The sequence below is a fragment of the Aspergillus pseudotamarii genome, assembly GCF_009193445.1.
Source record: "Aspergillus pseudotamarii strain CBS 117625 unplaced genomic scaffold BDV38scaffold_28, whole genome shotgun sequence".
Lineage (NCBI taxonomy): Eukaryota > Fungi > Ascomycota > Eurotiomycetes > Eurotiales > Aspergillaceae > Aspergillus > Aspergillus pseudotamarii.
The window spans coordinates 278,632-304,129 of record NW_022475042.1 but is presented as its reverse complement, the minus strand read 5'-3'; the positions used below and the strand labels follow the sequence as shown (position 1 = coordinate 304,129).

Below are 25,498 nucleotides of genomic sequence, written 5' to 3'. Positions count from 1 at the left end.
ACAGCTGGTCTGCATTAGTAGCGCATCTCCCTGCATGGTGGGGTCGTATGGATGGCTGTGTTGGGGAACCGAAACAAAAGAGAGCCACAGCTATTCGTAGGAGTTCGTGTCCTACTAGTAGTAGCACATCGTACAGGAAAAGAAAGGAGAATGTGAATGTAAAGAATGGCTTCGCCATGGCTTAAGATCTGGACCGGCGATGCTTAGGAATCGCCGGAAGAGGGAGGTGACTCGTGCGGGTGGGTTTTTCATTTCATGCAAAATACACCACCAGGACGTCATTCCCGAAAAGACCCCGCCAAGTGGGGGTGCGTTTCCTTGGGTTTCCCTCCAATTTTTCTTACTGTATGCTGTAACATCAATACCAGTGAAGAACTGGAAGCTGATCGAATCCGTTCTTGACTGCTACTCAGTTCGTTAGTCCCGCTGTATTAGTAGTACTGCTTATAGCTAGTCATGATGGAATCCCGTCATATTAGTTACCCCTCATCCTCCCTCCATTTCCCCTTCTCTCTCTCTTTCTCTCTCTCTCTCTCTTTCTTCTCTTCTCCCTGACATCAATCTATCTTCCCTTCACTTTGATTTTTCTTTTCAAGAAATTAAATTAATTCCCAACCGTCAAAATGGTCAAGGCTGGTAGGTACCTCTATCTTTATTTGTCCTGTTTGCTATGTTATTGGCTCTGCGTGGGAAGGATCCACGATCGACCGTGGCCGGGGGACCTTGAGTGAGCAGATTTGAGCACCTTGTGAAGCAACCCCCTCGTCGTGCGTGTGCCTCCCGGCCTATCACTGGGCCGCATCCCAGTTTCTGCTTGGGATGTCAGATTTAGATCTAGATCTAAACCCCAGGGTGCTCACTTGTCACGGTACCTCGCTATGTTATGGTTTTACCCGTTCCAGCCTGGCGGCCTTGGTCGAGTGGTGCATAAGCTTCACGCCATGTGTAAAGAGCTCAGAATATCGCTTTGATCGATCAGCAACCCCATACGTTCTGGAATCTTTCCCGATTGTGAATGATTGCTAGTTGCCGCTAGCTCCGAAACGAGAATGATGACTGACGGCTCTAGTTGCTGTTCTCCGTGGAGACTCCAAGATCTCCGGCACCGTCACCTTCGAGCAGGCTGACGCCAACGCCGCTACCACCGTCTCCTGGAACATTACGGGCCACGACGCCAACGCTGAGCGTGCCTTCCATGTCCACCAGTTCGGTGACAACACCAACGGCTGCACCTCCGCTGGCCCTCACTGTACGTTCCTGGCTTTCCGGCTGCCCTTTCTCAACCCTGAGTATCCAAGGCTGACTACGGTCATCTAGTCAACCCCTTCGGCAAGGAGCACGGTGCTCCCGAGGATGAGAACCGTCACGTCGGTGACTTGGGCAACTTCAAGACCGATGCTGAGGGTAACGCCGTCGGCTCCAAGCAGGACAAGCTTATTAAGCTGATCGGTGCCGAGAGCGTTCTTGGCGTAAGTCCATCTCGAATGTCGACTGAACAAGTCGAAAAAGGCTAACTATCGTAGCGTACTCTCGTCATCCACGCCGGCACTGACGACCTCGGCCGTGGTGGCCACGAGGAGTCCAAGAAGACTGGCAATGCTGGTGCTCGCCCCGCTTGCGGTAAGTGGCTGGCTCAGGTATCGAGACCTGACGCAGAATTGTATATTAATGGTTGTGTAGGTGTCATTGGCATTGCTGCTTAAACACACTAGTTCTAGTCAATCTAGGATGTGAAGTGCAGGATCAGACTTGGACCAGTCTGCAAGTCAAACTGGGAGGTATCTTGGTGATGCTCAAAAGTTGATCTGGACGGATCTTCTATGCGGTTCCTGGAGGACTGATAGGAGGTTTCTGGTCCTGGCGAAATCAATTCTAGAAATTGTATAGGAATGATGACACGAGTTGAATTTTTATTCGATATTCTTTATTTATTCACATGTCCCTTTGCACCAGTAGATTTTCCAATGCACCAGGTCAACTCGAATAGGACTAGTGTTCGGTGGTTGAAATGAATTCAATCTCCCTTTGGCCAGACTGTTTTCTTTTCCCCCCCCACAAAAATCACCGGAGCGAAAGTCAGGTGTCCGCCTTGGACTAGTCTGGAAGCTCCCCTTCCAACCACATTTCATTTCTCTCTGCGTACTCCAGGAAACCCCGACCTTCTTCCCCCCCTTAATTAATAAACCCATCCTGTTGCATTTTATTACTACTGTTGTTACTGTTTACCGGTTCATTCTTTCCTTCGTTTTCTTCAAACAGGGTTGATTGTCTCCCACACTGGTCTCTCCAGTGTCGTCAATCTTTTATCTTGTCTTATCATTGGTTGCTTTCCCAGTATGCCTTTGGAAGCCCGCGTGAAATCTGTCCTGTCAGGCGACACCGTTGTGCTGTCGCATATCACCAACCCAGGACAGGAACGCACCCTGAGTTTGGCATACGTCTCAGCGCCCAGGTTGCGCAGGGAAGGCGATGAGGTGAGTGGAATTTTCTTCGTGGTGTTTCCCCAATTGCTGCCCCCTCCGTTGGTTTGGGGTCAGGATAGGTGGCCTCTATCTCCGACCGAGTTCCAATTTTGACACACATGCGACCTCTACTGCACGAACAGCCATCTTTCACTTCTTTTACATTCTTTGCCCCCTGATTACAATAATATCTGCGGGAATGTTTTCTCGCTGACCCGTGTGCTCTACAGTCCTATGCTTTTCAATCTCGTGAATTCCTTCGTGAGCTGCTTGTAGGAAAGGTCGTCCAATTCGACGTCTTATATACCATCCCTACCGGTGCCAAGCGCGATTATGGCACAATCAAACTCCCTACTTTCGAAGTCTTGTTGCCCGACATTAGCGTCCAGGAAGGATGGGTCCGTGTCCGCGAGGAGGCCGGTAAACGCGCCGACGAATCCGAAGAGACCGCTGCATTGCTACAGCGTTTGCGCGCTTTAGAGGAACACGCTCAGTCCGAGGATAAGGGTGTCTGGGCTGGAGCAGAGAAGGGCCACACGGAGACCACCTATGAACTTTCCGATGGAAAGGCCCTCGTCGAGGAATATAAAAACAAGCCGCTGGAGGCTATCGTTGAGAGAGTCTTGAATGGGGACAGGCTGGTCCTTCGCCTGCTTCTTACTCCCCAGGAGCACCTGCAGGTTGTGGTTGCCGTCGCCGGTGTCCGGGCGCCAGCTGCCCGACGGGTGAACGCCGAGGGCAAGGAGCAGCCTGCCGAGCCGTTCGGAGATGATGCCCACCAGTTTGTCGAGTCTCGGTTGCAGCAGCGTAAGGTCCAAGTGTCCCTGCTCGGTGTCACGCCACAGGGTCAATTGATCGCAACCGTTCTCCATCCTAATGGTAACATTGCCAAGTTCCTTTTGGAAGAGGGCCTGGCCCGTTGCCACGATCTGCACGCTCCCCTCCTCGGTGCCGATATGGCTAGTTTCCGCCGTGCGGAGAAGGCCGCCAAGGATGCTCGGAAGGGTCTGTTTACTGGTCTTGTCGCAAAGGGTCCTGCTGGCGGGGCCGCCGAGGACTACATTGTTAGTCGTGTGCTGAATGCCGATACTCTGTTCCTTAGAAACAAGGCCGGCCAAGAAAAGAAGATCAGCCTGAGCAGTGTTCGCCAGCCTAAGCCATCTGACCCCAAGCAGGCGCCCTTCGCTGCCGATGCCAAGGAGTTTGTCCGTAAGAGGCTCATCGGAAAGCATGTCAAGGTTACCGTCAACGGCAAGAAGCCCGCTACCGAGGGATACGAAGAAAGGGACGTTGCCACGGTCATCTACGGAAATACCAACATTGCTCTGGCTCTGGTTGAGGCTGGCTACGCTTCTGTGATCCGCCACCGCCAGGATGATGACGACCGCTCCCCCGACTATGATTCTTTGCTGATCGCTGAGGCTGATGCTCAGAAAGACGGTAAGGGAATGTGGTCCCCGAAGCCACCCAAGGCGAAGCAGTACCAGGACTACTCCGAGAGCGTCCAGAAGGCCAAGATGGAAGTTTCCATCCTCCAGCGGCAAAAGCGCGTGCCGGCTATCGTGGACTTTGTCAAGTCGGGCTCTCGCTTCACAGTTCTTGTGCCTCGTGAGAACGCCAAGCTGACCCTCGTCCTGTCGGGTATTCGTGCGCCTCGGTCGGCCCGTAACCCCAACGAACAGTCCGAACCTTTCGGACAGGAAGCACATGACCTAGCAAACAGGCGTTGCATGCAGCGTGATGTTGAAATTGACGTCGAGACAATCGACAAGGTTGGTGGCTTCATCGGCACTCTTTACGTCAACAAGGAGAACTTCACCAAGGTCCTTCTCGAGGAAGGTTTTGCTACTGTCCATGCCTACTCTGCGGAGCAGTCCGGACACGCCACCGAGTACTTCGCAGCGGAACAGAAGGCCAAGGAAGCTCGCAAGGGGCTCTGGCATGACTGGGATCCTAGCAAGGATGTTGAGGAGGAAGAAGAGGAGACGACCGCCGATACCAACGGTGCCAATGAGGTTTCTCAGCGCGGCAAGGATTACCGTGATGTGATGGTCACCTACGTTGACCCCACTAACGGCCGCCTCAAGATCCAGCAGATTGGCACTGGCACCTCTGCGCTCACTGAATTGATGAATGCATTCCGCTCATTCCACCTGAACAAGGCGAACGACACACCATTGCCTGGTCCTCCTAAGGCCGGTGATTTCGTTGCCGCCAAGTTCACTGAGGATAACGAGTGGTACCGTGCCAAGGTGCGTCGCAATGACCGTGAGAAACAGCAGGCCGAGGTTCTCTACATCGACTTCGGTAATTCCGAGGTTCTTCCCTGGTCTCGTCTCAGGCCCTTGAGCCAGCCGCAGTTCTCCGTGCAGAAACTCCGTGCTCAGGCTGTGGACGCTGTGCTCTCCATGGCTCAGCTCCCTGGCTCGGGTGACTATCTGCAGGATGCTGCCGACTTCCTGGAAGAGCAGCTCTACAACCGGGAGCTTGTCGCCAACGTCGACTACGTGTCTCCAGAGGGAATTCTGCACGTTACTTTGATGGACCCCACCGAGTCGAAGAACCTGGACCACAGCATCAATGCTGACCTCATCCGGGAGGGTCTTGCCATGGTGCCCAGAAAGCTGAAGGCTTGGGAACGTTCTGCCGCAGAGACGCTGTCACACCTGCGTAGCCAAGAGGAAGAGGCGAAGCAGGAGAGACGCGGTATGTGGGAGTACGGTGACCTCACCGAGGACTAAAAGCTTTACTGGGACATCAAGTTCTTGAGGTCATGAAGGGAAGGAATTTTTTGTGTATAAATATTTGCAGGTAATTTTCAATGACTCACAGGAAATGGGCTGTGTATTATTTCTTTCTTTTTCTTTTGGTTATCTTAGGGAATCCTATAGCATAGTGAAGGAGAGATCGGATTTGAATATCAATACCAAAAGTTGGGGAGTTCCTCTACCGCGTGGAATTGCCATCCGCGGGATGCAGGGATAACTATGCATTAATTTCTGACATAAGCGGAACTAAAAGTAATGCCCGACACCGACTGCAGTCCCAAAAGTCATTCATCGTGACTACGGTCAGTACAAATCACCAAAACTCTGTGATTCGGGTCGTGTGAGAATTCCGCTCTTCATCGCGTAGTGCTGTGCACCCCAGTACCTTCACTTTCCTCTCCTCAAGTACTACCGACCGGGACTTGACAAGATCCATATCGAGTTCCGCACCCGAGCGAAAGGAACAGAAATCGGCCGTGCCGACGACGATCTTCTGCCCCGTGCGTCAATCCATCAATCAATCAATCTCTCTTTCATCCGAAACGATCCGAAACAACATTTTAACTTCCCAAGACCAGCCCAAAATATTTAAAGCGAGCAAAATGCCTTTGTGGGGGACGAAATCCAGCCAGGAGAGCGATAACGCCGCGCTAGAAAGCGATCCCAAGAATGACCCCGTTGCGTCCGCGTCTCAGGCTGCGGGGACGGAATGGCTGGCCGGACATTTGAACCATCTCACCGAGGATCAGGAGAAGAAACTGGAGGAGTTCAAGAAACTAAGTAAAGAAAATGGATATTACAAGCCCGCGAGTGACAAGGAGGCGGCGAGCCATGATGATGCGACCATGCTGTATGTTTTGCCTTGGTTGGGCTCTTAGGAGGGGTGCATGGCACTGACGGGGCATTCTAGGCGGTTTCTGCGCGCCCGCAAGTTTGACGTGAATGGCGCTTGGGGCCAGTTCAAGGATACCGAGGATTGGCGTAAGGAGAATGCCATCGAGTCTCTGTATGAGAATATCGATGTGGAGTCATATGACGCCGCGAGGAGGATGGTTGGTGAACCTGCGTGTCTTGTGCGATGGAGTTGAATTGCTAATGCGACACAGTACCCTCAATGGACAGGTCGCCGGGACCGCCGTGGTATTCCCGTTTATGTGTTCGAGATCAAGCACCTGAACAGCAAGAACATGGCCGCTTATAACTCCACCATGACCGATCCCTCCGCGACGGCGGAAACGCACAAGTCCTCCACAGTGCCACAGCGTCTTTTGCGTCTCTTCGCCCTCTACGAGAACCTCCTCCGTTTTGTCATGCCCTTGTGCTCACAATTGTCTCGCCCGCATCCCGACACGCCCATTGTCAGCTCGAACAACATTGTTGATGTCAGTGGTGTTGGTTTGAAGCAGTTCTGGAACTTGAAGGGTCACATGCAGGACGCGAGCGTTCTGGCTACGGCGCATTACCCGGAGACCCTGGACCGCATCTTTGTGAGCCCCTCCTAGCTGTTTATTTGGTTCATGGAGCCGTGCTAACCAGCGAAGATCATCGGTGCTCCTTCCTTCTTTCCAACCGTCTGGGGCTGGATTAAGCGCTGGTTTGACCCCGTCACTACCTCTAAGATCTTTATTCTCTCATCCGCGGAGGTCCTGCCTACCCTTAGCTCTTTCATGGACCCGACCACTATCCCTAAGCAGTACGGTGGCCAGCTAGACTGGCAATGGGGCGACATGCCGAACCTCGACGACGAGGCCCGGAAACTTGTCGGTGGGTTGGAGATTCCTCCCGCTGAAGGAGAGACCAAACCCAGTTTCATCAAGGGGCCTGTCCTGTTCAAGGGTGATCATGTCGAGATTCTGGGTAAGGTGAACGGCGAGAGCCGAAAGAGCAGCGTTCCCGTGCCAGTATCCCAAGCGGCTGAGTCCACCACCCCAGCCCCAGAGCAGCAGAAGTCGGACGATGCTCTCGCCACCGAGGTCAACGAGAAGCTCGACCTGAATGGCGCCACCGAAAAGGCCAGCAACGGAGACGTCGCTGCTTAGTTGTCATTCCATTCTACTTAAAATATTGTTTCACATACTTATAATTCTTGTTCGAAGTCTCTGAAAATTTGGCGTCATGGTTAAGACTAGATATTGCATGCATGTCTAGACAAGTCATCTTCTACATTTTTGTGTTCATTCTTCATTTTTCTTTTTTTTTTTTTGTCATGAACCTTTGATTGGTTTATTACTTAGATTTTCCGGGTTTATCTTTATACCTGACTACTACTTAATTAGTCAAGACAAATAATGGGGTTACAGGGACATAAAAAAGGCCAGTTGACCAGAACAATACCTAGAATTTGATTTTGTCAATGCTCCCATGAACAACCACTTCTAGACATGGTGAAAGACTGGAAAAGTTGTACTTATCTATACGAGCAGTAGTGCAGAGATGAACATGTATGAACCCCAATCACCTAGTTGCCTTTCAAACACTGCATACCTATCGGGGACAAAGCAGACTGCACAGTCAGAAATCATGCCCCCTATAGTATTCAGAACCTGTTCTTCCTAGGTAAGTATCGATGTACATATTAAGATAGAGGATATGTGATTATACTGGGAAAACTTGGAGTGACTCTGGAGAACTATTATATCTATCGTTTTCTTCGGATGAGGTGTATGTGTAGTCGTATACAAGATTAGGACTCCCTAGTAGATATATAGATGTGCCATACTACGTCTATAAAGCATGCTATTATACTGTAGTAACATGAAAATCAAACAGGAGGAAAGTGTATCCATCCACAAATTTCTAATACGCAACCATCAGTTATCTTCTATAACGCAATCCATAATCCACCCAGCCAACCAACCAACCCCTCTCTTCTCTCCTCTCCATACCGCATCTATATCCACCAACTACATATATCTCAACCCGAATCACCCAGAAACAAACCAAAGCACACCCCCGGCCAAAACATTCTCCAACCCCAGAGTAACATACAACCAAGGCAACAACGGATCAACCGTCAACGGCGAAACCGTCATAGCCAACAAAGCCCCCACCGAAGTAGCCGAGAGATACATGGCCATAATCAACGATTTCATCGACTTCGGGGCTTGCGTATAGGCATACTCAATACCCGCCACAGAGGCAAGTATTTCCGACCCCGCGACCAGGATATACGCCGGAGCCTGGATAAAGATAGAAACCTGGTTCGGGACATTGCCTCCCAGACAATCGGGGGCCCGGGGATGGTTGTAGCAGGGGGGAGCGGCGTAGATGGCTCTCTGCACGAAGGTAGCGTATAGCATGGATGTGCCAATGAGGATGAACCCGATTGTGATTCTGTCTATGTGGCGGACTGGGATGCCGTGGCGGCGGAGGAAGGGGAAGATCACCCGGTCTACTATGGGGAGGAGGATGAGGACTGTGACGGTGTCGATGTTTGGCATTATGTCATTGGGGATACCGTGGGTATCCATGGTTGCGGCTTGGGAGACGAAGTTGGTAAGAAATTGGGTGTAGGCAGCCCAGTAGATTGGGTAGAGAAGGAAGATTTTGCAGGAGGAGATGGAGCTCTTCAAGTCGTCGATGAAGGCGTCGGACCATGGGAGTCTATGAGATGGGTCAGATTCGGCGAGGGAGCTGGGTCGTGCGTAGTCTAGGTTTCCTTTGTGTTTGATTGCTATCCAGAATGCGCGACATGCGTTGAAGACGATGGAGCTTTCTGGGGGTCTGGTGACGTATTGGTCTTTGCTGGCTAGGATGACTGCGAAGCCGATGAGGAAGACTAGAATTGGGAGAGCGAATGCGGCGCTGAAGCCGTATTTTTGCTCGATTGTTGTTGTGAGCATGGGTCCGAAGGAACCTATGCTGATGAATAGATAGAATGTTGAGAATATCCTTGCTGCAGTGTTAGTATTGACTTGGTCTAGGCTATTGGGAATCATGATGTGATACGTACCTTTCTACTGTTAAAGCCTGGTCGACAATAACCTCTTCCCCTGAGTTCAAGACACGTTTGGCTTCCTTGGGGCCGGTGTATTGCTCTGCGATCAGTGAACTGACATTCGCCTTGATGCCGCCGGCACCAATGCCTATAAAAAACAGGGCGAAAAGCAGTCCAGCTAGCGACACACCTGAGTCCTGTGCAATTGACAATGACGACAAGAAGAGCATCGTCAAGCCACAGATGTAAATCGCAGCAGAATGAATAATGGTCTTTACTCTCCCAAGGTACTGTTCCGCAACAACAGCGCCCACTACTGGGGTAATGTAACACCACAGCAAAAAGCCCTGATTCACCATCGTAGCATAGGCTTGTCCCAGCCCTAGTCACATCAGACAGAGCTACGGATACATACGTTAGATTTAACACATACCAATACCACCAGGACGCAAAGGATCATCCCTCGGATTCTGGATGTAGTTCTGCATAGGCCCTAGAGTCCCGAAGAAAGCAAATCTCTCGCACAGCTCGATACTTGCAACGAGCCACACTGAGAGTGGAAGGGAATCTGCGACTTTCCTCAGGCCATCGTTTGGCTCAGTAGGCGGCGAAATGGCCCCTACATCATCCGCTGTTTCATCCAAGCTGGTGGAGAGAAGCGGGGTGCGTTCGGTTGCATTGGGTGTGGCCTCTGGAGTCGACATCTTGAATCAAGGTAATACCAGAGACCATCCGTGATGGTCTATGGATTTTATGAATTACTTTTGAGACGCGCAAGAGCGTGCCCCAGGACTCGGAGTAAAGACCGTCAGCGCAACCAGGGAACAACTTGCTTATCTAACGTGACCCTTTTTTGCCCTATCACGTCACTATCTAGTAATTAATCCCTGCCACTTGTTTATCTGGCCTATCAATTCATATGCTTTTGCAGGCATTTATGGATCTTCCCTAGAGATGATTGATTATAATGCTGCCTGAATCTCGGAATTGGATGTGTCACTAACTCCGGGGGAACGAGATTCGGTATCCCAGTTTGGTTTCCCGCTATGCCGTGCGAAGTACCTATTACTGCCTAACGAGCAATATAGAAACGTCGATAGTTATCATCAAATAAAGGGTTAACAAATGTATAACGGCATTCAATGGGAAAACAAAGCTCTCACAAAACCAGGGCCTAGGCATCGGAGTCAGGGTTCCTTGGGGATTTTTATTCCGAATGCCGACTCATGAAGGAGTATTCCGCTGGCCACTTGTAGTAGGTTCATTCCGAGAGCCATGAAACTTACGCCGAGATCAGTGATCCTTGCCAGTTGAGGCTTTTCATATCGGTTCCTTAGGATTTTACTTTTGTTACGTCGGAGATTGTTCTGTACTTGAACCAGGTTTATGTATTCGTCTAGGTTTGTAGTGATTGATTATATTCTGTCGACTACAAGGGCAGAGGGTGTAAGTAACCCTACTAACAAAGTCCACATTTTAAGTCCTTATAATCAAGATTAATATAAGTGATCTGGCCCGAAGAGTTCTAGAAGCCTATCTTATACTGTTCCAAAGGTGCCAAGTGTAGTATTAATGTTTCATTACTGCCTCGGAATGAATTATATAGGGGGAGGGGGATTACAACGCTCTGCCTAAGTTAAATTAAATGGGGGTATTATATGGAGGCTTCACCATGATATTAGAGTCTCTTCTAGGAAGTATGTGCCGACCCTTGCTGGGACAAGAGTATCGTAAAGTTGTGATACTCATTGGCTATGTCGGATATCGTCAAGGATCCAAGTGGGTGTAAGGAGCTTGTCAGCAATGACATGGATTTCTCTACAGCCTATACTAAATCTAGTGAGGATAGAACATGGTAATAGATCGACCACCCGAAGACAGCCCTTCTGAGCTTACAACGTACTGACACCATGTACACTACACATCACGCAGCCCCCTAGCAGTAGCCGCATGGATACTTGAATGGTAGTATAGCATACATACGAAGTGTCCAAAGAACCCACTCACCATATACTGCAACAACACCTGCATTCCAATTTACAAGTGTAGCATAACCCCATATCCTATAATCCCAAGTATATAAAAACCAAAGAAACCCAACCAACCCCTTACAACTTGAAATTCACACTATACCAACCTACCTGGACGATGTTGGGCTTCTTCAGGAGTAGAGAGGGATTCAAGTAGGTAGATAGGGCTTTTCTCGTCAGCTGAATGCGAAAGCCAAGAAAATGTTGTGTGTCAGACCATGGCTTAGTTGTGTGATATGAAAACGTATTCATAGTTAGAACTGGTCCTAGTGATCCTCAGTCTCGGCTTGAATACTTCACGGCGGCACTATTGAGCACTTTCTCGACGTTCCCCTGCTATAATCGGCAATGTTGAGTTCCTATTTCTCAGCCCTCGGGTGCTGCGGTACTTCGCGATGCTGGTGTTATTAAGATTATGGATTATATTTAGGTAGCCAACCTTCCGTCCAATCTACTAAAGGCTCATAAGGCTTGAAAGTCATATTACTTTGACGGGGGAAATTGCTTTGAATACCTCCTAATTATTACTCGCTGCAGGGTTTATCTAGTATGATGGAGATGCACCATGGCTTTCTTTAACTTGTATCGTAGTTTTACACTAGAAGGGTAGCTATGTCATTATTGATATATTTATGTTCCAGTTCATCTTTTGTCTTCTATGCTTCCAGGGGCGACTACGATGACTTCCAAACCTGGTTGACCTGCTTTCTCCGGACCTGTGATAAAACATTAGCGACGCAAGCTCTGCCACGAAAGGAGTCAAGAAACATACCATGGGAGACAGAATTACCACTCCAATGGTCAGTGCCACAATTGTCATAAGCAACTGCAACTTCGAGAATCCCTTGCCCAAGATGTCAAAAGCCTGGCTGGGTGTCGCCCGGGTGCCATAGATATCACCGCCAAAGCCGAAAATCAGACTAGTACTCTCGAGAAGCGTCGGTGCCGAGAGAACTTTCTTGATACCGGCCACATTACGCGCGTGAGAGAGGTACCATTTGCCATCGAATTCGAGGAAGGGGTTGTACTTGAATAGGCCCTCTTCGACCTCCGTAGGGGTCGGGTCGCGGCCGGCGGGCCGGCGGGCATCTAGTACGGGGCGAGGAATGCCAATCAGTGAGTTGGTCGAGGGGAGTGTGCAAAGGAGTTGGCGAGTGGTGATACCCTGACGGGTTTGGGTAACGGCCATGTGGGAAATTGGTTCTGGGATGATGAAGGACTGAGACACTACATGTGGAAGGGGCAGTGCACCAAGGCTAGAGTAGTTGGATGAGGCACCCAGTGGCCCACGGTCATTGGGTATCGAAGACTCATACAGCTCGGAAATCACCAATTGGTAGCCCTTGGCGTCTGATGGGTTGACGACATCACCCCAGAAAGAGTATGCGAACCAGTTCTCGGAGATGGCTGAGGCGATTGGCTGGGTGGTATCAACACCGTTTTGAGTGCTAGCATGTAGGACCTTGCCAGAAATCGCATCCAACAGGTAGAAAGTAGCTGACTTATCACCCACGGCGGTAGCAAGAACCAAGTTAGGGTTCAAATACTTATACAGAACGGATCGGTCACCCAGCACCTTACCAATCGATGCTACAGGGTCATGAGCTGGTCGGGAGGTGGCATGGATGACTCTCTCGCCCTGTGGGGGTAAAAATTCCCAGACGGGGAACTCGTTGTTGTTGGCGCTCCAGCCCAGCACGCGACCATTTCCTAGGGTGACAAAGAAACCAGGACGATCCACAGACTCCAACGGAGTGCCGTTCTCGTTAATCCCAACGATGAGGGGCGCGGGGGAGTCGTTGAGCACAGCGACAGAACGGAGCTTGGTAGTGGTCGGAGTACGCTTGATAATTTCCCCAGAGGCGACGTTCAGGGTAACCGAGCTGCCGTCATCTGTGTAGACAGTGGCAAGGCCTGGTTGGGTGACCACTGCGATAGGAGCCCAAGTTTCTGTTTCCGCGGCCTTCACACTCCAGGAAACGGCGCCGTGGTTTCCACCATCGAGCGCATAGACACGTCCATTCTCAGTAGCAACGATAACTTGCCTGGAGATGCCGAAGCTATCCAGGTTGGAAACCTCGTCGGTCAAGAAACTGGTAAGGATGCGCTTGGGCAGGTCTTTTAGCCACTCAGGAAGATGCTCGAGATCTTTGATGTGGCGCCTGACACGGTGCGCGTAGGCTGCGAAAAGGCTCTCATGACCTTCAACCTCAAGCTGGTGAACCAGCTCCTCCTGGTATTCTTCCTCAGCCCAGTTGGCAGCCAGAGCGCCAGCCAAAGCCTCGTATCTAGTCCATTCAGGTTGACCATTTCGAAGTAATTGCCAGTCACCCGACTCCAAAACAGCCGCCGATCGGACTGCGACGCTATCGCCCTTCGGGACAACTTCTGACACTGCATGAAGAGCGCGCTCCATCGGAGGGGACTGAAGAGGCCACCTCCCCAAGATGGCATGAGAAGCAGAAGATGCAACAGTCATTTCGGACTGCGTGATCCGGGTAAAGTAAACATTTGCATCCTTAGTACTCGTGGAGAAGGCAGACCAGCCTTCCAAACGAGGCAGATCGTAAGCCTTGGATACAACTGCGGTTTTCAAGTTCACGTGGTAAACCTCAGCCCAGGATACAGATTGCGTTTGGTAATGAACCAGAAAATGAGGCAATGAGTTGAGTCTCTTCGGAGCATGGACGGTGATTGAACGAAGATCCTCGCCACTGGTGTTGTCGATGTTGATGGAGCTAACTTGCTTCGTACCAATCACATTTACTTTGAGTGCCTTCTGAGCCTTATCTGTCCAGACAATCAAAGGGGAGGCCGTATTTGCGCCCACAAAAAGCACAGACTCGGGCCCGGAAATGTCACCTTCCGAGTTCAGGGTCAATTGCTGGTTTTGACGACCGGTCAAGAGGTCCATAGACGTGACCTTGATCTTATAGCCCTTCAGGAGAGCCGACTGCAGAGAGATATAGAAAACATCGGTGGAGGAAGACGAGACTTGGAAAGGGAGATCGCCACTAGAGGGAGTGCCCACCAAATGTCAGCACGGGCGACGGCTAATCAGACTATCTGGGATCGAACCTTTCATCTTTATATTCCCACTTGACCTTGCCCGAATCACCATCCAGCCTTCTGACCACACCCGCCTTACCCCCGAAAAGCGCAATCGTGTCTTTAACGGCCGAAGGCGAAGCGGCATCCTCTAGCTCCAGCAGCTCAAGGTCTGCTACGTGCTCATCGGAAAACCACCTCTCCCAAATCAATTTACCATCCAGAGCGCTCCATGATGACAGATAGTCACCCACTGCGCTAACCATAGCATTGGTCCCATCGGAAGCGCGTAAGAGGCCGTTGTCTGCGGCTGCAGCGGATCGGGAGACATTTTGTCTCCAGACCACCGACCCATCCCGAGGATTTACCGCACCAAGGAGCAATTTCTCGGATAACGTGTAGAGCAGGGACGCATCAGAGGAGGACGAAGGCTTGAGGAAGAAGGTCGAATCGGACGAAGGAGTACCGAGTAGAGCATGGTGGAAATCAATATGGTCGACCTCATCGCGATAGATAGCTAGCGCTGAGGGAACGCACGAGGCGAGCAGAAGGAGCGTCGCCTGTAGCCGCATGGTTATTACCTCAACAGAAAACTGGTCATGGAGGTCGCGAAGATAAATTAGAAATGAGAGTATGGCCTGCTGTAATGTTGATCGGGATTCCCTGTTGGTCAAGGCTGCGGGCGGTGATCTCGACTGACACTAGTGTGGAGCTATGAATTGATAGAAAGCAAACATGTCAAACTCAGTGGGTTTAACCAATTCAAGATTTAAAACGCATGGGCGTTGATATTCCATTCCAAACTACTATATTTTCGTTGCCTATATAATGTAATTGTTTCGATCTATGTAACACAACCCGCTGCTGGTATACGCCTGAATGACACCGACATAGTCACTAAAAAAAATGGGTTGAAAATCGGAAAATAACATAACCTCATGGTTGACCGAAGCATGCCGTGTTAGCAGCTTCAACAACCTGTTTTTCGCCCTCACTCATGTCAGGGGTAATATCCCATAGCTTATTGCCTAGGCCCATAGCACGCAAGCCCTCGGGGTTGAGCGAGTTCCAGTCAAGTGCACCCTTAAAGCCGCTCTCGCCAGATCCACCAGCACCTGGGAAGTCCCAAGGTGGGGAGTAAGTTTGAGCTGCCTGACGTTGTTTGAGCAGATAATCCACATTCATGTCACACATAGGAGTGGCAGGGATATAGAGTACACTCGAGTCTCCTTTGCCCTGATGTTCCTTATCAACAGAGTGCAGAGAGTCACAGTGCCAAGCAACGTAATCACCAGGTCCGACCTCAGGCACCGACACCATAGTGCTTTCCAGCTCCAAGTGTGGATGGGTGACGGGGTTGTATTCTTGGCAAGCTCCAGGGACAGATCCAGGGAAAGTAGCATCCAATGCGGGCTGCAGCGATTGAGTATCAAAGAATGGCCTGAGAATGGTATAGGCGGTGCTGTGAACAACCATTGGGCACACATGTAGTGAGCCCTCGCCAGGGGCTGTTTGGGACATGGAAAGCCATCCTTGGAAGAACCTCAGCATGGAGCAGGCGCCAGCACCGTTGTACAAATCCATCTTGGCCGAGACACGATGCTTTGCATCCCATGGGTCGTATTCTTCCCATTTACCCTCGAGGATCTTGGTGTAAACCCGAGAATACTCAGGGTCTTCCCACCGTTCAAGCGAGCCACCATCGATATGGGGGCCAAGGGTGAATTTGGAATCACCAGGCATTCGGATCCGGAGTCGATCAGCGTATGTGAGAGGGTTTCGGGTGGAAATTTTCGTTTTAGGGTCAGATGAATGCCACAAACGCTGCAAGAAGCGCTGTGTATCAAGCATGTTCGGATGCGCCCGGGCTTCCGCCTGTGATTGAGTCCAATATAACTCATATACTGCTGGTGAGTCTGGTGGAAAGGCCTTCACGCGCTCTTTGTTGGCAGCAACATAGTCCTCAATGCGCTCCTTGTACTCTCTAGCCATTCCACGAGGTAACACATTTCTGATTACTACGCTTCCGCGGTGACGGATTTCCGCAAGGACCTTCTCTGGTACATTTCCAGAAACAACGTCCGCATAATCCACGGAAGGAATAATCTGGCATGAAATTAGCGATCTTGCCCATAAAAGCCATTCCTCTACTTATATATTGAGAACATACATCGCTTCCTTTTGACTTGATCTTATCAACTTCCTCTTCTAAGCTGGGGAGTAATCTCTTCCAGCTTTGCTTCAGCGCTTCTTCATTCTTCTCGAAGTATTGTAACTTTAAATCCTTGAAGCGCGGCGGCAGAGGCTCTGGTTTGTAATCTGGTCTCAAACTCGGGAAAACGCTTGAAATATCTCCTGCCGCTTTGGTTGTTTGAGCGGAAGTCGAAGTAGAGGCAGCCCGAACTGCCGATCGGGAGAGAAGTCGTGACATTGCCATATTGTACAGATCTGCTTAAGTTACAGAAATACCTGGCTTTCTCCTTTTTTTTTTACTACGATGGGGTCTTTGCGACTTTTATATGGCTCTCAATTACCCCAGGGCTAAGTACATATGTGGAGAAATTGTCGGTAACTCCTAAAAGGGAAGTCGTTCCGATTACCGTTTTGGGAAGACAACCGCCAGACGGGATGTGTAATCATGATGCCATTAAACCGATACGATTGGCAGAAAAATAATAAAAATAAAAAATAAAAAATAAGAAGCAACTGTTCTGCCATGCACAATATGTTCACCGCTTATTGTTATCCATGCCTTTACTGTGCACAGTATATTATGGTCAGGTCTGCACTAGCCCGGGGTTCGTAACACTTAGACGGTCGAGTGAAATCAAATTATCCCCACTAGGGAGGTAATGGATAACACCAATGCATAAGCAAGCCCCTGCGGAAATTCCTAGGAGGTGTAGGAGTTGCCACTGCTGACGGACCCCGCCTTACGTAGACCTACGCGACTGTACATTGCTGTCAGTACATAAAGCCCTTAGATAGCGTTCCACTCTCCCTTCCCCTCCCCTGTTGAATGAAAACAAGAACAATCATATACATTCTTCTGCTGCTGTTATAGATCCTATTGCGCTCAAACTGTATCACGCTATGTCCTCCTTCGAAGACCAGATACGCAGTCGACAAAGATTCGGCCATCATCATATAGGTGCTATTGATACTGACCGGGAATCGTGTGGCTATGACAACGATAACAAATTCTGGCACCAATCCAGGCTATTTATGAAAAATATTTCCAGTCGTTACACCAAGTCCGACCTTCCAATAGTCTTTTACGAATATGACATGCGAGAACTATGGTACATGATCATTCAAGGTGCCAAAATCACAGATGCTAAACACCCCGCCCAGGATCGCCTGGCAGGCCAAATCCTGCACGCCCGAGAAATGGGCGTGTTGTGTCGCAGGAATACAGCCTCAGGAGTCCAAGAGGAGGCATCAACATCTAACGGAAAGATTTGGGTTGATCTACCCTTCCTTGCGCAGGAGTTTCAAGCAGCATGGAACGCAGCCGACGAGCTACCGGCGACAGAGCGGCATAACCTCAGCGCCTTCATAGCCCGCCTCAGTGCCTGGGGTGTATGTGGCTCCGAACTGTGTGTTTGTGCTCTTTCGATTTTCAGGGATATGTTTGAGACACGTAGGGAATTGACTGCAACCGGCGACCAGCAGGGCGATGGCTTGCTGCCCATAGTTGATCTGTTGCCAGCAGCGGTAGCCTGGTTTGAGCTAAGTGGCTACAAAATTGAAAGCCTTTGTCTTTCAGGCCAGGGATTTGAGTCCTCGGCTGTTGGTGAGCTTGCTAGAGAAGCGCAAGTTGTGCCGGATAACGGCTTTAGCACTTCAAGATGGCTCTTCTGGAGGCGACGTCTGGAGGAGATCAGCCATTGTGACCATGCGGAGACAGCGGCTTTGGCACAGCGGGGTGTAAGGGTTATGCAGTGTTGGGGGGAGAGAATTTTAGCCAAGGATAACGGCAATAATCAGGGCAAATAGCACTAAAAATGTAAAGGGTAAGTACCTAACTACTAAAAGATAACTTCCGCGCAGAATATATTCTTGAAAGCATGACACAAAACCAACCCCAAATTTGAAACGATTTCAATATTTATCATATTATTCATAACCATGAGCCCTGTTTTCTGATTTTAATATTAGCTAGGCTCTTATGAACGCGCTGTTAGGATATGATTTATCATCTTTCGTAGGAGATTCTGCTTAATACAGAAGTATGAGTATACAGACTAGGTTGTAGAGATAGATAAGGGGGATACTGTCGTATGATAGAATAAGTTCTGAATTTACTAAATGTAATATATAAACATATAGTCTAGACTAGAGGGAGAGGCAGGTACTAGTTTTCCAGTCCTCAATAGTAGGATTTCCGGCCAGCATGCTAATTGGCCCCTGACTTGACTGCAGCAGGCACTGTTTACGTGCTTTGGCCTTCTCGCCTACAAGATCATCGTAGAAGTAGATTGCTCTCACAAAGCTAGATTAGGCACTTATAGAATTTGCGCTGTGCGATGCGATTTTGGAGCCTTCTACGTTGGTTCACAGAATTTCGCACCCCATCTGTAGTTGAATCTTTCAACCCTAACACAGAATCCCCTTCCATGTTGACCTGTGGAAGTCAATACTAAAAGATACTGAGAAACCCCCCTCTTTATTGAGATATAGCTGATGCCAAAAGCAAATATGAATCATACCCAGTATAAGAACTCAAGAAATATAGGGTTGTGGCACTCTGCATTATTAGTATGCTTCCGAAACTACACCTCATCGATGTGACCTCTATAGGTTCCACCCCGAACCTGTCTCAGGCGATTTGAGTTTCTCCAATGGGGAACATATTGAAAATTTCATTATTTCGGTTTTGCTCTTTCTCTGTTATTTCAATTTTTCCTTTTGGCGTTTATATTTGACCCCTCTTTTTGACCCACTGCTGAAGGGCATTCCCCATGCATATCCACATCCAGACCTCAGAATAACACCACGGCATCGAATCCACACTCATGCTAGACTCTCTGGGGACATGGCCACGAGTCTCACATACATCCGTATCATATATGTTCACACGGTTCATGTGATAGCATCGGAAGCCCATTCGCGGAGAGTAAGGAATTTGCGGCGTAGTCAGGCTAGAATAATAGATTTATTACCGAGTCAACTGTGACCGGGAGTCTCGCCTGTACAGCTGACTCGTACACATGCGTTTGGATCCTTTCACTTTCCCAATAAGGCACTATCGTGTAAATACGAGTACGGTCTATTGAACTAGTCTTCAATACTGTAGCACCTACCGCAACCTCTTTAAATGAATTTAGAACCGTGCAGGGCTAGTGACATTGTGATGGAAGACAATACGTTGCCTGGCTCGGATGTTAGGGTTTAATACTAAGCCCCCTGTTGCTGCTTGTTCCATGAGAACTAATCTTCTGGGTCAGGTATGCCGTGTCGGTAGTAAAATCGCCCGGGTATCTCGGAACGCAGTCCAGATCTCCGTACACTTTGGCCTATATCTATTCTGTTAATGTAGCTTTCGCAATGTATGCTCCAAATGTGCTTGAAAATGTAACATGAAAATAGTGTAACTCTCCATATTTTTATTTTTTGTTCGCCCTCTTTTTTTTTTTTTTTTTTTTTTTTTTTTTTTTTTTTTTTTTTTTTTTTTTTTTTTTTTTTTTTTTTGTGGCGTCCAGAAAAGCGACATTAGCTTGGGAATAATTTAATTGCCTCAAATTAAAAGATTTATTTCCAAACCCTTCGCCCAGTCAACCTCAAGCAAAAGGAAAGAGAACCCTTACCCAGAGCATTTTGCTTCATATGTAGCATTTTCTTAGCTCATGCAGTATCAATCACACAAGCAACTATTGCACATGGATAGATATGCACCGGTGCGCAATAACCTAGCAGGGACAGTATTGAACTCGCACAATTACTCCATACGCTATGCCTTTAGCGTGAGCTGAGGTTACATTCAGACGAGATAGACGGCGTCTAAATTAGATTCCTGCGTAGCGTTGACCGTGGTGGTTGTCAATGGCACCGATTGGTTAGGTCTGACTCTAGGATGACTGCGCCGCAATATCAAGGCCGGGGGTCCGACTTATTTGTCTGTTAACCCCCTGTATAAGCAATCTAGTGAGATAGCTAGTTATCTTAGTTGCTTACATCAAAGTATTGGCAAATGCTTATACCAAATTCCCATATGGAATCTTGACTATAAGCAGATAATCTATATCCAGATAAACATCCTTACTACGGAGCACATAGATACCAATCAAGCACGTGATATAACGCACTAGTGTCCTTATGGTCTTTTTGGTGAAAATGAAAGAAAATTGGTTAAAGAGATCTACTTTACTGTGCTATTCGGAATCTTGTACAGGAAGCTAATCGGTAAGATAATATTTATTTAGACCGAGGCCTTGTGCGATTGTTTAGATAGGAAATGTCAGTACCTATATCAACAATTACCTATAACTAATACGTATGTAACCTATAACGATATTGTTTCACATTTATACAAGGGTGTTGACGGTAATACGTACATGTCTGATCTTTTCCGCTTCTGCGGATGGATAAACCTCGGTGCAGGGCGATGTGGGCGAGATATGGTAGTGGTCGTGAGCACAATTCTGAAGCGCATACGAACAAAGACTACGCATTTCGATGCACGCACAGGATGTGGGACTACTACCAGTACTAAACACCCGGCCACAACACGCAACTAGCAGATGTCCCGCACCGTGAAGCTCCTATCCGCTATGTTAATTCTGTATTTGTATATAGACTACTAGTACTTTCGCTTGACCAAAAAATATATCTAGCAGTGGCGAACGTGCTCAACTGCATCAAAGTCTGTTCACAAAGAAATAGAGAATAAAAGGATTTGATATAACCTAAAAATGTCTGCAGACTTGGCTAGGTCAAGAAGGGCCAAACAACACTTCACAAAAAATAATTCTGGCACTATGGGCCCTCGGGGGAGACACCAGAATGTTATACCTGGTAAGCCACCTGAACTACATCCATCTATCTTGTGACTAAAGTTTGATTTCACTATGTTCTGGTCAGAGAGCTAAGACTGACAGTATGTGTGTATAGCCTGAGTAGCGGAAGATTAAGCAAGCCCACCCCCGCCCCAGTATTTACAAGCGAAACCCCGTTTCATACGGGACATAGCCACGTGGGGCTTTTGATAACCGACAGCTCTGCCATACCAATGAACTGGGGCCAAAGATTGGCACTCCAAGACCAGGATACAGATGGCTCCTTGAGGGCAGAGTTCGGTATGTTTTGTGGCTCCAATGCTCCAAAAGCAGCAGTTAGGCACCCATACTCTTCTTCAATTTCCTTGGGAACGACACATCTTGGTAAGTCCTTTCATATTCCTTCAAATCAACGGTGGCTGATTAATTCTCAGTCTAGTGGTGACTTTTGTCAGTAATAGTGAGCACTTTGCCGATGAGTACGAGGCCGGGGAAGGAAGTGCAGGAATAGGGATTCCTCTCAGAAGTCCAAGTAATGACCAATTGCGAAAGAGGGTGAAGTCAGTCAGTACGATTGTAAGCTTTCAAAAACAGTTCGATTCGAATAACGTTGAACAATAGGTCAATGGGCAAGACGCGGGGAAAAGCGCCCTACTAACAATCCAGAAGCAAAGGGAGAAATTCTGCAAAGAAGGAAGGCAATTGGTTAAGGAATTGACCGAAATATACAATGTAGGAGTCTTCCTCGAAATAGTTCCTCGGCATCCACAGTTCACTCAGTTACATTTCACCACGGAGGAAAGATTCATCTCTTCCTTCCGGCGTTCTCTACACGTATCACCAAGAACCCCGGATGGACAGCACAAGGACCACCGATGCTCATGCCATGGAAGTGACAATGAATGATTGAGGATTTCAACACGCCACAGAGTAGCTATATGGTATGGGCGAAGTGCAAAAGTATTTTGAACTCGAGGAAGTTAGTTGCAGCTATATGTATAACAATTCTGTCAGTGTACTGAAAACAGCAATAAGCCACAATACTTTTTATTTCAGACACAACTCAAGTTAACATTCGCATGGCACCTGTTCAGAAAGGAGCTCGAAATGTTTCAGAATACCCGAACTCAGTAAATGTTCTTCATTTAGTAACCTAATATTGTACTACATCACTTTAGTGCAGCGGGGCTATGTCAGGTTCTCTGTGAATTCATGAAATGTGAAATGTTCTCATTGGGTGTATGTACTTCTAGCTTCATACACAAGGTGAAACTCTCAGTCGCTAGCCTCCTGTATGGGTTCATAATTATGGTGGGGTCGAACAAGCAAAAATAGTGGCAAGGATAGGCTAGCTAAAGTGGAAGCCACTATGAATGGAAGCCCAGTGTACGCTGTCCCGAGTTTCAATCCAAAAGTAAAGGCACCTGAATATATAGGGCCCACCAAAGAAGTGCTCAAGACGTGGAGGATAGTAAAAATGGAATAGACAACACTGATACTATCTGGAGAAATGATCATTGTCACGAGAGACCTCAGTGCCGATTGAAGCCCACCCGCCATCGACATCAGAATTATCCCTAGAAGTGTATTACTTAGTGATGGTTCAGAGTTATGGATTGGAAGGTAGGCATACCTGTGATGGCGACAGGGATAGAACCGCCGAGTCCAAGTAGTAAACTGCCCAAACTAAGAATAATTGCGCTGGCAATGGATATTGTAAAATTCGCTGCATATGCATTCATCTTAAATCGATCTAAGAGCATCCTGCTGATTTGTGGAAGCAGGATGATCAGAAACACAAACTGCACACCCTCCCCTAGAGCCCACAGGAAATTGGCCTGCTCATGGTGTTAACATGTTTACTCCTATTCTCCAATCGCGAACAAACCCAACACATACCTGAGAGAATTCCCAGCTATACCTTTTCGAGATATAAAGCAACAGAACCATAGCAAGTGAATCGTCACAGAGTTCGCCCAAAAATGATATCGCTAGTAATACGATGAGCGAGATGTTCCCGTATACAACCCTTGCCCCTTCCTGGAGTTGCCTCGCCACCAAGAAGAGACGAGATCGAATCGTAGCATGTTTGTTGCCAAGCGACCCCTCTTGGTTCAAGGTGCCCATACCACGCGCATTCTGTTGGCCCGGGTCCAGCACGGTGTTCTCATTCGGAGAACTCTCAATGGAGGATTTTGGCGCAAGCGGGACGGTAAATACCGAGAGAAGAATGCAGAGTAATCCTAAAAGCCACGGTGCCCATACATTACGGGTCATAAGGAACGAGCTCACGAGCTGGGCCAGGATGGCTGCTGCGATTGCCATGGCGCGGATAACAAAAAAGGTTGATGTCCGCGTTTCAGGCGTGGTCACCTCTGCGGCCAATAAATGTATAACAGTGGCGATGATGCCAGGTCCACCGCCAATCACTTCGAATAAGGGCGCAAGTAGGATGAGGCGGATCGGGACCGAATCTGAGATCCAGCAGATGAAACAGCTCCATGTCTCCTCGCACAGGACGCCAACTAAGGCCAGTTTCAAGGAAAGGCAGCGGCCGTGGCGTTCAGCAAAAATACTCCACGGAATAACAAGAATGGCTATCCAACGATACATTTGACCGGTTAGCATAAACGTGGAATACAGCGCGTTGAGGGTTATTCAAGATGTACTCGGCAATGCCCCCAATAGCCTCTCCGTGCCCTTGAGGAAGGCCAATTCTTCTTGGACCGCTTTGCTTTTGCACCTTTCCCTTGCTGGCGTGTCGGTCGAGTTCCATGGCAGCGTATGTTGGCAGATAATGGTCTCATAGATTTGGGTTCGTGGGGCTTGTTGGATGTTTTCTCCTAGGAAAAAGAGAAAGGCCGTCAGGTAAAGCAAAAGAAGTACACGCTTCGATCGCGCATTGTCGCATTCCTGAGTCATCTGAATATTGTGGCGTTATTCGGTGGGCAAGTGCAAGAGTGATGGGAATATCCGGTTTGGGGCGGCGATATGGGAATGACTTGAGCACTGGACTCTTTTTCTCGGCTCGTACTTTTGAATTGGTCCCCTAAACGGTCCCTTAAAACACGCTAGATCTGACTCTTATCTTAGGTCCACCCATCAGACCTTGCGCATTGGCAGAACTAGGGAGGGAACAACAAGGATTGCAGCTCGACCCATGTTAGCCGGGAAGATAAGCGAGGTTACATGATGTTATATGCTCATACAGTAACTATACAAAAACGTAATTCTAGACTAGATCAAGATATCGGACGTATTTTCAATAAGGCTGCGAGCACCTAGAATCAGCGCTAAATTCCTAGGCGGAACGGACTTCCGCATTTCTGATAGTATATGACCCTACCTATTGATGGCCAGAACGCCGATCATTAATTATATGGTCTAATTTATTTCGGTTAATGATTTAATATTAAAACCACCGTTAATATATTGCATCATCCGGACCGATATTATACATACAGCTACCTCGTAAGGTTCTGTATGCTGCTATACGAACGATATGTACGCCATTCTTGGAGCCCTATCTTGTTGGATTGATGGGCCTATTGCACGAATGTAGAGCTATTGGCTAGCTCATGGGCGAGTTAATAATAACCATGCCGGGTTCACTGGGAGGAAGGAAGTATCTGTTGCGCCCTCGCCAATGAGTCGTGATTTCCCTTCACGGCCCTCCCAATCTTCCCTCATTTCAAGCTCTATCCTGAGTGATAGTCACACTCCCCTCCTTCTCTTGCTTCTGCAAATGAATAAACTTGAGTTCAATACTTTAACTTCTACCAGAGTTGTTGGCTATCGACTTACTACCTCGAATATGGCATCTCTTTCAGATGAATCTAGACAAGATGAGGTACACGAACCCTTTCTTTTGCCTGGGGAGTCCACGTCCACTCCTTACAAGAAGCACCGCCCTTTCCTGAAAGTGATCCCCTTGCAAATGTTCATTCACGGGCTTATCTTTACTATATGGATTACAGTAACCTTTTTCGTGGTCAGAATGACTGTCTACGCAGGAGACTACCGGTCAACGAACGCCTATTATATATGTGACTAGCCCCCTCAGGGTCTCCCTTCGTCCCTATTACCCTGATGTATGAACACTCACGATCAACGGGGCTTGTAGCACAAGCGCAGAATGCAATAGAGAGAGAACTTAGCTTTTTCAGTGTGGAGGGGAAACCCGGGACGACACCTGGCGGTAGTCCATATGCTGGACCATCACGGCCGGAGTTGGAAGAGGCATGGTCTCATTTAT

General features: G+C 48.5%; 8 protein-coding genes across 8 annotated transcripts; 4 read left to right on the top strand and 4 right to left on the bottom strand.

Annotated features, from left to right (window-relative positions):
* The first annotated feature begins 522 nt into the window (after window positions 1–522).
* sod1 (superoxide dismutase SOD1) lies at window positions 523–1,935 on the top strand. Its single transcript, XM_032064090.1, has 5 exons — window positions 523–636; window positions 1,070–1,249; window positions 1,318–1,469; window positions 1,524–1,620; window positions 1,681–1,935. Exons 1-5 carry the CDS (start codon window positions 624–626, stop codon window positions 1,701–1,703), a joined length of 465 nt encoding a protein of 154 aa, XP_031913402.1. The 5' UTR covers window positions 523–623; the 3' UTR covers window positions 1,704–1,935.
* A 1-nt stretch (window position 1,936) lies between these two features.
* BDV38DRAFT_88607 (putative transcription factor (Snd1/p100)) lies at window positions 1,937–5,518 on the top strand. Its single transcript, XM_032064088.1, has 2 exons — window positions 1,937–2,474; window positions 2,693–5,518. Exons 1-2 carry the CDS (start codon window positions 2,337–2,339, stop codon window positions 5,201–5,203), a joined length of 2,649 nt encoding a protein of 882 aa, XP_031913401.1. The 5' UTR covers window positions 1,937–2,336; the 3' UTR covers window positions 5,204–5,518.
* BDV38DRAFT_88608 (SEC14 family lipid-binding protein) lies at window positions 5,519–7,406 on the top strand. Its single transcript, XM_032064089.1, has 4 exons — window positions 5,519–6,080; window positions 6,141–6,282; window positions 6,337–6,717; window positions 6,772–7,406. The coding sequence occupies exons 1-4, from the start codon at window positions 5,833–5,835 to the stop codon at window positions 7,267–7,269; spliced, it is 1,269 nt and encodes a 422-aa protein (XP_031913400.1). The 5' UTR covers window positions 5,519–5,832; the 3' UTR covers window positions 7,270–7,406.
* Window positions 7,407–7,787: 381 nt separating this feature from the next.
* Window positions 7,788–9,982, bottom strand: BDV38DRAFT_247089 (POT family-domain-containing protein). The gene is made up of 3 exons (XM_032054627.1): window positions 9,601–9,982; window positions 9,183–9,549; window positions 7,788–9,121 (listed from the first exon to the last, which is right to left on the bottom strand). The coding sequence occupies exons 1-3, from the start codon at window positions 9,869–9,871 to the stop codon at window positions 8,155–8,157; spliced, it is 1,605 nt and encodes a 534-aa protein (XP_031913399.1). The 5' UTR covers window positions 9,872–9,982; the 3' UTR covers window positions 7,788–8,154.
* A 1,801-nt stretch (window positions 9,983–11,783) lies between these two features.
* BDV38DRAFT_247087 (uncharacterized protein) lies at window positions 11,784–14,883 on the bottom strand. Its single transcript, XM_032054626.1, has 3 exons — window positions 14,276–14,883; window positions 11,970–14,211; window positions 11,784–11,913 (listed from the first exon to the last, which is right to left on the bottom strand). Exons 1-3 carry the CDS (start codon window positions 14,815–14,817, stop codon window positions 11,872–11,874), a joined length of 2,826 nt encoding a protein of 941 aa, XP_031913398.1. The 5' UTR covers window positions 14,818–14,883; the 3' UTR covers window positions 11,784–11,871.
* Window positions 14,884–15,181: 298 nt separating this feature from the next.
* Window positions 15,182–16,682, bottom strand: BDV38DRAFT_283175 (DUF1479 domain-containing protein; the record flags this gene model as incomplete). The annotated part of the gene is made up of 2 exons (XM_032059987.1): window positions 15,182–16,351; window positions 16,416–16,682. The coding sequence occupies 2 exons, from the start codon at window positions 16,680–16,682 to the stop codon at window positions 15,182–15,184; spliced, it is 1,437 nt and encodes a 478-aa protein (XP_031913397.1).
* A 551-nt stretch (window positions 16,683–17,233) lies between these two features.
* Window positions 17,234–18,357, top strand: BDV38DRAFT_247084 (DUF3632 domain-containing protein). Its single transcript, XM_032054625.1, has one exon. The coding sequence runs from the start codon at window positions 17,339–17,341 to the stop codon at window positions 18,242–18,244; it is 906 nt and encodes a 301-aa protein (XP_031913396.1). The 5' UTR covers window positions 17,234–17,338; the 3' UTR covers window positions 18,245–18,357.
* Window positions 18,358–22,835: 4,478 nt separating this feature from the next.
* BDV38DRAFT_283173 (uncharacterized protein) lies at window positions 22,836–24,165 on the bottom strand (the record flags this gene model as incomplete). The annotated part of the gene is made up of 3 exons (XM_032059986.1): window positions 22,836–23,081; window positions 23,143–23,840; window positions 23,913–24,165. The coding sequence occupies 3 exons, from the start codon at window positions 24,163–24,165 to the stop codon at window positions 22,836–22,838; spliced, it is 1,197 nt and encodes a 398-aa protein (XP_031913395.1).
* Between the last annotated feature and the right edge of the window lie 1,333 nt (window positions 24,166–25,498).

Coding starts and splice junctions, on each gene's coding strand:
- sod1 (XM_032064090.1), top strand. Junction 1,250..1,317: donor CACCTCCGCTGGCCCTCACT/GTACGTTCCTGG, acceptor ACGGTCATCTAG/TCAACCCCTTCGGCAAGGAG. Junction 1,621..1,680: donor TGGTGCTCGCCCCGCTTGCG/GTAAGTGGCTGG, acceptor ATGGTTGTGTAG/GTGTCATTGGCATTGCTGCT.
- BDV38DRAFT_88607 (XM_032064088.1), top strand. CDS start 2,337: ATGCCTTTGGAAGCCCGCGTGAAATCTGTCCTGTCAGGCGACACCGTT. Junction 2,475..2,692: donor TGCGCAGGGAAGGCGATGAG/GTGAGTGGAATT, acceptor TGTGCTCTACAG/TCCTATGCTTTTCAATCTCG.
- BDV38DRAFT_88608 (XM_032064089.1), top strand. CDS start 5,833: ATGCCTTTGTGGGGGACGAAATCCAGCCAGGAGAGCGATAACGCCGCG. Junction 6,081..6,140: donor CATGATGATGCGACCATGCT/GTATGTTTTGCC, acceptor GGGGCATTCTAG/GCGGTTTCTGCGCGCCCGCA. Junction 6,283..6,336: donor ATGACGCCGCGAGGAGGATG/GTTGGTGAACCT, acceptor AATGCGACACAG/TACCCTCAATGGACAGGTCG.
- BDV38DRAFT_247089 (XM_032054627.1), bottom strand. CDS start 9,871: ATGTCGACTCCAGAGGCCACACCCAATGCAACCGAACGCACCCCGCTT. Junction 9,550..9,600: donor TTTGCGTCCTGGTGGTATTG/GTATGTGTTAAA, acceptor TGATGTGACTAG/GGCTGGGACAAGCCTATGCT. Junction 9,122..9,182: donor CAGGCTTTAACAGTAGAAAG/GTACGTATCACA, acceptor CACTGCAGCAAG/GATATTCTCAACATTCTATC.
- BDV38DRAFT_247087 (XM_032054626.1), bottom strand. CDS start 14,817: ATGCGGCTACAGGCGACGCTCCTTCTGCTCGCCTCGTGCGTTCCCTCA. Junction 14,212..14,275: donor TGGGAATATAAAGATGAAAG/GTTCGATCCCAG, acceptor CACTCCCTCTAG/TGGCGATCTCCCTTTCCAAG. Junction 11,914..11,969: donor TGGTAATTCTGTCTCCCATG/GTATGTTTCTTG, acceptor GTTTTATCACAG/GTCCGGAGAAAGCAGGTCAA.
- BDV38DRAFT_247084 (XM_032054625.1), top strand. CDS start 17,339: ATGTCCTCCTTCGAAGACCAGATACGCAGTCGACAAAGATTCGGCCAT.